General features: G+C 37.3%; 1 protein-coding gene across 1 annotated transcript in view; it reads left to right on the forward strand.

The window, feature by feature from the left end:
* The first annotated feature begins 226 nt into the window (after window positions 1–226).
* Window positions 227–12156, forward strand: part of LOC120636618 (trypsin beta-like) — a 33953-nt gene continuing 22023 nt past the window's right edge. The window contains exons 1-2 of the mRNA XM_039908178.1: window positions 227–326; window positions 7308–7438. Coding sequence (XP_039764112.1) covers window positions 227–326; window positions 7308–7438 — 231 coding nt within the window. The remainder of the gene's footprint in view (window positions 327–7307; window positions 7439–12156) is intronic.

A 12156-nucleotide genomic window follows, 5' to 3' on the forward strand; every position in this document is an offset into this window, starting at 1 on the left:
AATACGCAATCTGCAATCATCTGAGCTAGTTACACACATGAAATAGGTATCATTACCAAATTAAACCTTATTGTAATAACCCTGCGACATATTTATTCCTTTGCCAATTATATATAGATACTAAGGAAGATCCACAGTTCACTTCATGTTTTGGTATAACGCAGCCTTTTTTTTCGGATATGATTTTAGCAGCGTCACGCGCTTGTAGCAAGTAGCAAGTCTGGAGATGAGGCTGTGCCAGGAATTGTTCGAACTCTATGGCTCGAAGAAGCGAATGGATTGTCGGCCTGGGGGCGGCTCGTGTGAGGCCGAACCTCAGGCCTCAGGTCGATCAGTCCGCACGCCACACCGTGGTGTGTCCTGCAGCGAAATTCGGGCCGCGAAACTGTATGACGGCCGAAACGTTACAAATCTTACATAGCTTATGTTGACCAACATAGTACTATTTCTATTATATTCTATTATCGGAAGGACACTTGCCTTTAACCACCTGAGGGGTTGCTACTGCGTCAACGGGGGAGACAGGCGAGCGCAAAAGCTAAGCCCCAGTGCTCGACGACATCGGGGGGGAAGTGGGGTACGTCGACCCGAGGTTGCCTCCTTCGAGGACACGGACCTCGGGTCGGCTCGACGTTAATCTTACATGGTGGACTTTTAGACTAATTGTGGTTTCGTCCGAACGCCCCCGTGACCGTTGTAAGGGTCCACGTCCGGATGACGTCAGTACGCTGCGTATGCTGTGTGTGGGTGTGTTGTTACGACACATTGTCTGTAGTAATTTGATCGTCTGGGTCGTCAAGTACGTTTTCGCTCGTCTCCGCATGAGATCGACGTTGGGGTCGGAAGGAGGTCGGAGATCGGAGGTTGGTGTGGTGTTGGTGCTTTTTCTTAGTAGGACTTTGATAATGTTTTAATATTAGCTATGGTGGGATATTGAGGTCTCAGTGGAGATCTACGTACTACGGGCTGCCCTTGGCCATGCGCATAATCTGTTTCACTTAAACTTTTCGATCTATACTTAAAACTTGAGGGTCGCGAGACTACTTTACTTAAACATGAGACCGTAGAGTTTATTTGTTCATTAATAAGTACTGGGTTTATTATTAACCACTATGAGTACATTGTATGACGTCACGGCAAAACTAGAATGTTCGTGAGCATGTTTAATTCTAGTCGATATAATTAGTAAGCGAAACCTTACTAACTATCGAAGTTACATGGATTATAATATAGGTATTGGAATTCGGCCTGATCTCTAGATAAAGTTAAATTGTTTGCAATATCTAGTATGCCGCGTCACGTGTCAATTTAAGTATATTACAACTTATGCAGAATATATCTAAGTTTAACGCACTCACCTTTGAGAAGTTCTATGCTTCTGTTTTGTTAGTGACAAAGTTGTAATAGTTACTAACTATTACCTGCGGCTTTGTGTGTATATCCAGAATGCAAGCCGAAAAAAGTTGTATATTTCTAAGCAAAGTTACTTGTTAATAACAAGTAACTTTGCTTAGAGATATATATATATATAGTGTTCCCCGTAATATTTTACTACTTTATTTTCCTACATAAATTTATCCACCTAATTATATAACTTTTGATTTAAAACTTCCGAGATAAGGGGGAAAAATGATTTTCTTCTTGCCCAATATCAAGATTTTGGATTACCGGTAGGTTTTGATGATTGGAAATAATCATTCAGTGCGTAAGAGTTTTAGTAGGAAAATAAATTTTGAATGACTAAGGTTTTATTGCGTTTAACTAAAAACTTGAAATTTTCACAGTTATAATATGAAACCTTTTACTTTACTATTCGGTTTAAGTTCTAATTCCGAACTTGTAGAGGTCTCTTAGACAAGATAGTGGCGGTTCTATATGGTTTCGGCTTTTTTCCGAACCCTAACAATTTTAATCCCCTGTCCCACAGGCCTAAAATTAATTAGAATTAAAATAATATGTAGCAAGAAATCCCGTTTTATTCTGGTATTCACGTGACAACTTGCGGTGCGGATTATTTGATATTTTTTTACAGTAGTAACTATCGGACCAAGCAGATGTGCCACCTGTGGGATGATAAGTTGAAACCATCGCCTATACATACATGGTGTACCTCTTTGAAGAATATGCAAGGAACACGTCTTAAAAAAAAGTCGTCCTGTGTGGATTCGACATAAGGTGTAGGTGTTCAGCCTCGTGCACCTGTAGAGTTTCGATTTTTGTGAGTTTGTGTTTATAACTACATCCTAAGTTTGATTCCCGGTTCGGGTCAGTAATACGCATTGTCGGAAAATTACGTAGCGGTTGGTGGTGGTTGGTTCACGTGCCTCGAAAGCTCGTTATTATTACTATCTTTTGACAGTAAACTTTACAGTCTTTCAAGCCGCGTTGAAGCAGCATGGCGGGTCTAAGCTCTAACCTCTCTTTCCTATCAGACAGAAGGCCTATATACCCATCGGTTGGACATTAATGGGATAAAGAACTTCATCACAATATTGACGAATTAACGATAGATATAGGTATACTTACACTCAATCATTTTCACTTACAAAGTGTAAAGTTTACTTTTAGTCGGGTTCAAAACTTAAAGTAAGTAATCTCGGCATAGGAGGCGGGTGGCGTCGACATAGTATACATACCTACTCTTATTCATAACACTTTTGAGAAAGCTTATACACTTCACTTGAGCGAACTAGAAGTTCGCGGCGACCTGTATTTATACAAAACTCGATACTCTCTGTGCTGTAAAATATTTTCTTTTACGGGTATATACTCAAACGTCGAATGCAGTCTACAGGATTCAAACCTTTGAGTATTTTTTTTTTGTTCGAACCACTCCGGACTTCCTTTGTCGGAATCAACGATATCTTTTTTTTTTATTATTTATTATTTCTCGCTTTACTCTGCGACTTGTTGATTCTCAATGTCTGTCTTTGTATTGCAGCTTTATTGCAAAATTTCCACGTGACTGGACATCTATAATGGTGGAAATATTTGTTTGTACTATTATTAACCACCAAGATGTTGTCTGTAAATTTGTCCAGTTTTGTTTCAGTTTCTTTTTAGCTCCGCGGGATCTGTTTTGCCTCCTGGGCTAAGTATCCTATGTTTTTCCACGATGATTTTTCTTTGCAAAATATTGCTATGATCGAAATATAAGTAACAAAGTACTTGTGATTTTATTACATAAGAGACATGTTTAAAATTACTTCGTTATGATGATGGCAAAATGTTGGGTATATTTATGTCTGAACAAGCATGAAGCAATTATGTATGTATTTTTCAAACTTTTTTTACCGCGAACAATTTCACTCAAAACTGTTTATTAAAAATATATAACAAACAAGAGAGAAACGAATGCAATAAGAATAGTTTTCCGTAACAGTGTTTTACTCTTTCTTTTTATTTTAGACAAGCGAAAGGAATTAAACTTGTTTGAATAGAACATCTGTACCTAATCGTGGAAATCTTTGTTTATTAAACGCAGACGCAAAAACAACGGGTGTTTTATGTTTGGCATCCTATTTCCCGAACGGAAGAACCAATTATGGCTTAGGATTTTTGTTTAACCCGGGTTAACTCGCAACAAGGTGACAGGACCATCGATTCTAAACTCTACTGCGAACAACTGATGAGATTAAAGCAAGAAGTTGAGAGAAAGCGGCCGGAATTAATCAACAGAATGGGTGTGGTTTTATACCGCTTGACCTCACACATCTTTAGCCACGCAGCAAAAATTAAGAGAGTTTGGCTGGAAGGTGTTAATGCATGCGCCGTATTTCCGCCATCCTGACCTTGCACCTTCAGATTTCCACCTGTTTCGGTCTCTTCAGAATGATTTAGGCAGTGTCAGGTAACATTACGAGAGGACTGCCAAAACTACTTGTCGCGGTTTTTTGATCGGAAGCCCCAAAACTTCTATAGCAATGGGATTATGTCCCTACCTACAAGATGGCAAAAAGTTATCGAACGAAAGTTTCTAGTTAACTAAAAAATGATTTGAATTTTCTTAAAAAAAGCGAAGAAACTTTTTCCCCAACCTAATATATTATAATTAACTAACTAAATGTCGCCTGTGGATTTGTCCAGGTTTTTTCAATTACTTTTGAGTTCCGAGTGATCAGTTTGGTGTGCTGCGCTTAAAAGTATCCTATGACTGTCTCCACAATTGTTTATCTTTACAAAATATTGCCAAGATCGATATTGCTGATAAGCTGTTCGTAAGGAACCTAGGAGGTACTGCTGATATGTACAACAACAAAGAGGCATGTTATAAAATCGAGCGTTAGTACATAATGATTACGATAAAACGTATGTATGTACCTACATATTTGTGTCTCTAAGATCGAAACGAATCAAATTTACTCGGTTTAGGTTTCCTACTTCCGCTATGTGTTGTAGCATGTGTGCTACGCGCGACTTCGCACGCATTTATTTCTGATTTTTGAAATCGCGGGGTAATTATTAGGAGAGCTTAGGTAGCCATATTTCGCTATTCCAAAGCAGGCTTGTCAGCCTGTCAAAGCCAGTCGGCTTTGCATACTCTATTTTGACTTTTTTTTTTTCGTGTATCTTTTCATTCGTTAAAATTATAATTCAATAATAGATGCTACCCAATTCTTTGTTTATATGTCCAAATTAACTTTAGACTAAATAACGGAGACATAGCATAACCTAACCATAACCCGAATTGCGGCTATCGGGAAATGAACCCGGAACCGGCAACTTGTAACCACTCTTGCACACTGCCCACCACCACCCTTCTTCTCTAGCTACTATAGGCGGCCTTATCGCTTAAAATCGATCTCTACCGGGACCTACCAAAGCACATTGGTAGGTTAAGAAGAGGGGTTAGTGTGTACACAAAATAATATTTAAATAACAAGCATAAATTACCAAAATACCAACCACATGAATAGTTCTGAACATTAACATTATGGCGGGAAAATTTTGTTCACTCATAGAATGAACAAAGCACATTGTTAGCTGTTACGCTGAGCTTTAGTGCATTATATTATCAAAGTTCATTTTACAGGTATGATTATTTTTGGAAATGTTTCATGGATGATGTTTCATGGATAATGTGAAATACTTCAACAAACGTGAAAAGACTTTCACGCACGGGCTAGCGAGTTTCAAATACCTCAATTTAATCAACTCTGTTTATTAAATGAGGTTGTTGTTATTTATCTCGAAGGAAGAACATGGTGTAAGCTTTATAGTTAAAAAGATAGTACTGGAATTAAAAGGTCAATAATATTATCTTTCATAGCCTATATCCACTGCTGTCCTCTCTGTGGTGATTATGGGCAAACCCGGGTTTGCTCATAATCACCACGCTGGAAAGTGGCCTCTCCAAAGTGGAGTTTGCTAAGCATGGTGAATATGGGTGGTTGCTTATATTCACCATGTTGAGCCAATAGGTTGTTGATCGCAGTAGATGCTAGTAGTATATTCCCTTAGTGGAAACGTACGACTCCCGCGGGAAGAGGAGGAATGGAGACTACTGTATTCTGGTCTTCCAACACCACACGCAGTGGCGTGCACTTCATACAGGCACAGATGCAATGCCTACCCTAAAATTTTTGTAAAACATAAATGCGAAGGATGCTTCTATTTTATGGCGTCTTCCTTCTTTAGATGGTGCAATAAATGAGCATCATGCTCATTTATTGCACCATCTACCTCTTTTCTATGTTTTTTCCTTTTACGCCATTGGTTGCCTGGAAGAAATCGCTATGTAGCGATAAGGCCACCAAATTTTACACTCTTGCTATGTGTTTATATTTCTGTAACTACTTTTTTTCTTTGGTGCACAATAAAAGTGTATTCATTCATCCATTCATTCATTCATTATGCATACCCTGGTCAAAAACCTTTTGCACGCCACTGACCACACGGCATAACACTTTACTTACTTCAATCATTTAGTCAGCGAGAACTAGGTTCAACTATCTGTGCCTTAGTCCAGGAGGGTTTTTTTTCCAAATTCTTTAAAAGTAAGCAGATGGGTTGGTAATTGTAGTATATGGTAGTAGTAGCACGGAGGAAGCCGCTTCCCGTTCCCCGTTATATTCCCATAGTCGGCTTATACGACACCCGGCAGCTTTTAATCTAGGAGCAGAAGGGCTTTTTGTGACAAAAGCTCGCTTTTTTTTAGCTCGTTCTTGTGAAGTAATACCGCCATGCTTATTTCAGCCAAAGAGCATTGCTGTGTCGGTCTAAACAGCGTAGTTGCCAGTGTAATCACAGACAAAAGCTTAACAACTAGGTACTCCACCTGTTGATGGACATAGGTTGGCACCAGTGGCGTGCACCGGGTTTCTTACCAGGGTATGCATACAGCAGGAAAATTGCATAAAACGGTTAAAATCCTGCTCTTATACCAGTAATATATAATTTCTAGAGTAGGCAGTGCTTTTGTGCATCTATGAAGTGCACGCCACTGGTTGGCACCTTACTAAGGACGGGAACCCTAGGAAGGGTTGGTATGTTTGTAGGTGATGGTTTTCCACATATCAGGTAGGTCATCTGACATCGTTAATCAGTTTCTACACTGCATCTTGGATGGCAACTAGCAATGGCCGAAGCTTCTCACCAGACTAGACAAATGATTTACAAGTAAACAGCTTTTCCCACACGAGTTCGGCTCGTATATTATGACGAAAAGCAATGAGACACAAAGTTTCATAACCCGAATACAAATTCTATGGGACCGGAGTCGGATCGTTTCGGAACGCACAAGGCCGGACGGGACTGGAATTGACGCCACGCTATTCCTAGGCCGATTGGTGACGGCAAATGATAACCTGGGCTGAAGCGTCGTCATTAAGTTCTCTTTCAGGCAAGTTTTCCAGGTGAGAATTACTAAGCACAGAAAACGACCCGGAAATTGAATGTTTGTCCCGACCCAAAAATCTAATACAGGATTTCATTTCGTGATCGTTGAAATAGCTAATCACTAAACCAACGTAACAGTTTACAATTGATCGTTATGAATCGATTGCATCAATTATGTTATGCGAATACACACAATTTTCTTTTTTTGAAAAATTGCGTTTAAATTCAGTTGTTTGTACAATAAATAGTTTATCTCAGAAACTTTATGCTTGTTTTTCTGATCAAGACCGCATAGAGTTGTTTTAATGTCATGCAAAATGTATGTAAATCAAGAATCAAATAATATAATAATTTTAAGATATTTATACTTTTGTAAGTACATTTTTTTGTAAATAGCAGGTAATAATATCCTTTGAAGTGAGCTTAGTTGGCACGTTGCTCATATAAAGTGAGGAAATACTCGTTTACAGTATTATGTGGTGCAAAATGTTTCTGCGAAGATGCTAAGTGGGCGAATCCGCTTATAGACTGCTCTAACGAGTCGCTGTTTGAAGTCACAGGATACCCTTTGACTGGTGATATTCCTCTGTTGAACCGAAAGGTAATATTTTTATTTTTCCATAATTTGGCATAGCGAACGTAATAATTGGCTATTAAATTTTCAGACCATAAACATTTTATTGAAAAGATATTATTATGAAGAAATGTTATTCTCAGCCTTTGAATAATGGGCACGAGCCAAAGTGTGGCATGTCTACATAATGACAATCTTTGCTCATTATTCGCTTGTATATTTTTTTAGAATGTTTTTTTTATGTTTGTTAGCACAGAACTCTGTCATTTATAAAGCCATTTGAATTTATTTTTTTGTATGAGGCGGTATACATCCCGCCTGGTCCCATTTTAATCAAGTCAAAATTGAGGAAACTCTTCAAATATTACAACGACACCATAGCGATTTGAGTATTTTTTTAATGTTTGGGCATTCGCTATCGAAAAGCACCACCTGGTCAATTAAAAATGACGATGTAGACTACGAATGGCCACCGGTATTACAAAATAATAAGTATTACACAGGTTGCGTTTCAATTCTGCTATAAAGTAGAAATTTATTTCAATTATGGTGTAAGTACCGGGAGAACTCCTCAAGCATTAACGCGACGGCTTCGAGAAAAGCAATATTCTATTAACAGCCGGAGCAGTTAACATTCGGCTTTTAATAATTGTATATGATTTCAAACGTACCTACCAAAAAGCGCGAAAAAGCAAAAAAAAACTGACCTGTAATTAAACTAAAAAGCAAGAAATAGTATATCTATTTCTTGCTTTTTACAACATTTTTAAGTCGGTGCCAAGTAAAATATAGAGAAGTACTGGTACTTTTCTTGCTTCTATATAAAAAGGAATACGAAGTATATGATCTTTATATATTATCTTTCTACACTGAAAAAAATGTTATTAGGTAATTATACTCACATAATGCAATTTTTTTTATTATTACTATTTATAAATAAATTAAATAAAAAGATAAGCTAGTAGTAACAGCCAACATCTTTCCTTCGGAATGATATTTACGTTTAGCCTTTAATATTTTCAGTTTATTATTACACAAACCGATACACTCACCTTCCGCGCTAAAATCCTGCACAATCTACTTAGCCTTGGTATTAAGGAGTGGTGGCCTAGTACTACATTGCATTAGTAGATTGCTGCAGGCAAAGTAGGTAATAGTAGCTAGAGTATAAGAGCTGGAGCCAATACTATTTAATGGTCAGTTGTATAATAAAATATGGCAAGAATAAGTAAGCATCTATGGCTTGTGAAATTCATTTACTTTTAAAGAATTTGGAAATTAATTTTAAAAAAAAATCTCTGTTTTACTTAGGGACTAGGTTCACTCTGACGAAATGAGTGAAGTAAGTTAATTGTTATGCCCTGTGGTGACCGAAGATCAGAATACAATTGTCTCCATTCCTCCTCAATATACTACTAGCATCTACTGCGATGAACAACCTATTTGCTCAGCATGGTAGCATGGCATCTAATTTATGATGTTTGCTCAGCATGCTGGGCAAACATCATAAATTAGTCATAAATTAGTGATATCTGCATATGGTCTGCGAAAGGTGCATAAGTCATTGAGAATACGCTTTTATAATATGATTCCTGAGGTAATTTTGGACCTACCAATGCATAAGTTTAAAGAATGTGTTAAAACACATTTATTACATCGCGGTTATTATACAATTGATAAATTTCTTAATGACAAGGTTGCTTGGAAGCATCCGGCTCCGCTTTCATCTCTCACAAGATAGAAAAATGAATTTTAAAATGTAAAATGTAAATTGTTGATACAAAAGAGCAACTGCTGAGTTTCTTGCCGGCTTCTTCTCGGTAGAGTCTGCCTTCCGAACCGGTGGTAGAGTCACTACATACAGACAGACTTGACGTTTCAAAAGTGCTTATATTAGGCCTACTTGCAATAAATGAATTTTGAATTTTGGAAACTCCTGCTTGGAGAGGCCTTGTGGCAGTATACTGTTATAGGATATGTGAAGTAAACCTGATAGTCAATTTTAAAAATTAAGTAACATTTCTGCTGTTAGACGTCTTAAATGAAACTGAATTGTTATTTACAGCTGTGCATTAGATAGAATGTTTGTGACCAGGGTAGGCGTCAAGTGATGATGCAGTCTAAAACTGTAACGGGCAACTTGTTAGAGATATTCTAGTAGATATGGCAGTCATGTTTAACCCACACCTATAAACAGTTTCTACGCGGATCACCTTCGGCACGTCTTTGTCGCTTCCTAGATTAATGGATAATATATTAATAATGAATTCCCCAAAGTGCCCCTGCCAGTGTTCGGAAAGAGCAAATCCCTATTATTAGACTTACTATTGCACTTAGCACTCACTATTGAGCTAGAGAGGTCGACAGTTAAAAGATTCAAACTTCTACTAACTCATCATCATCATATCAACAGATAAACGTCCACTGTTGGACATAGGTCTTTTGTAGGGAGTTTCAAATTCCACAGTTTTTTGCCGCTTGGGTCCAGCGGGTACCTGCGACTGCGACCAATTATTTGTAATTTGCATACATGTGCATTTGTGCAGCCAAGTGATTCACGCTTGAACGGTGCTTTGAAATGCTCGTATTTTATAATCTTTTTATCGAAAAGTACGAACCCTCTGCTCAGTACCCCTAGTATAAGTTTTAATATTAATAAAAGTAGTGTAGATGGAGTAACATTAATTTGACAAATCAAAAAAGGAATTCCAGTGTAAGTCCTGTCCTAGTGTTGGTATTCATGTCAATATAAGTAGTATAGCTGGAGTTGACACGACTCCGTCTAAAGACTAATTCAGTTCAGGTTAACCAACTTTCACGGGAATGTCACAATAAGGTAGGTAACAGGAAATATATAGGCTATTTTGGGAGGGAAGATTTGACGACATATTTTGATTTTTATTATAGTTTTGAGTATCTTTTTTTTTCATTTTATTTCTTAATTATTATTCTCTTTATATTGTTGAAAAATGTCTAAATTTCGTAATGCGTGCAGAGTTAGCCTGTGAGTGGGGTATACAATGTAAAATTTATAATATTATCAATATGTTAATAATAGATTGATGACATTGTGTATAACGCTGGCTACCTATTAATAAATAAATATAAATAAAATAATTAGACCAATCAAAAATAAAAATAATTAAACCGTAGGTTTTTATCAGGTTGCCTTTATGGACTACTCCGGTTACGTAATAACCGGAGTATTCCATAAAAGCAAGGGGGTTGAAACTTTGTATGAAAGTCTCGTACTTTTGGCGTTAAGTAAGTACTTTTAAATAGGTACCTACCTACATAAATATATTTCTTTAAATAAAATTGCTTGTGCGTTCTTTCAACCCTAAAAGTGTATGAAAAGTTAGTATCTAAGGTAGAACTGCTCCTTGGTTTGCAAGAAAATACCACTGTATAGCACAATAGACTGACAAGCAACAAAGTGATCTTTTAGGAATTCCTTTTTCGTTTATGAGGTTCTGGCACAGAATAAAGAACAGACAGAAACCATTTAGGTACACGACTGATATTGAAGCATCAATATCAGTCGTGCTGTTAATCAAACGTGCTGTTCTCAAACGGGCTGTTAATCACTTCATTTCATTTAGCAGTTGACAGTAATTATTTTACCTCTAATGTAAAACGGGGAAAATGGGAAAAGATTGTAAGGGAGCAGCTTTCCGCGGGTGTTAATAGAGACTTACGCAGGGCGTTTTCACTATTTTTGGACACAATGCACTGCATGCAATAATGACTAAATGACGCTTCCGTACGTTCTTAATTCTGTGGGCTCAGAAACCTTACACAAGCGTACCTCTTTGCCGGTAAACCTTTATAGAAAAACAGATACTAGCTAAGTGCGATTGAGACTCGTGCAGTGAGAGCTCCGTACCGCAAAGAGAAACCTATAAATATAATTTAGTTAGTAAATATATATAACGGTTATCATAATACTATTGATTTGGCCTCTCCAAATGGCTGCTCGTGCAATATACAAAGTGGGTCCAAGAAGTCTAATTAAATAAGTTAAAATAATGACGGGGCATAGTCAGTCCATAGTATTTGATAATTGTGTTTATGTACATAAAAATATGACACAGTTTAACAAAAAAATGGATTGTACCAATATGAATATTAGAAGTAGACAGAAACTCGTTGTGCAGTTTACTAGGCTACACTGGCTTCGGCCATGGTTGAGAACCACACGACTGACAAAGACTTGCCGCTGAACAATTAAGCATTCCAGTACTGTACTCACAGTTTATTATAACTGCGATACTCCCTAACAGGTTAGCCCACTCTTAGACTGCATGATCACCAAGTGGGAATTCACCAATAAATAAAGGTTCTATATATTTTGTTCGACTATTTTATGTGAATTTGCAATTCCATTAATACATACACACCAATATTAATATATAAATACCAACGTAACGAATTATTAATAAACAATTAATTTTTATATATGACTTCGTGTTTATTTTAACCGTGTTTAAAAAAAGGAGGTTATCAAATCGAAACGTATGTATACCTAATACTTTTGCGTTTAACTACAGCGTAGATACCCTAGGGTTTTCTTAGACCCCTCTTTAAGGTATAGGCCATATCAACCCAAAGGGGCTGAAAAGAAGAACTGAAAGCTAGTACTGAGTAGATATGGATCAGATCCTTATTACCCCCACTTTTTTTTCAAATATTTTTTACACACACATACAAAATTTGAGACACCGTTCCTAACCCAAATGATAGTA

Source organism: Pararge aegeria, chromosome Z (assembly GCF_905163445.1).
Source record: "Pararge aegeria chromosome Z, ilParAegt1.1, whole genome shotgun sequence".
Taxonomy (NCBI): Eukaryota; Metazoa; Arthropoda; class Insecta; order Lepidoptera; family Nymphalidae; genus Pararge; species Pararge aegeria.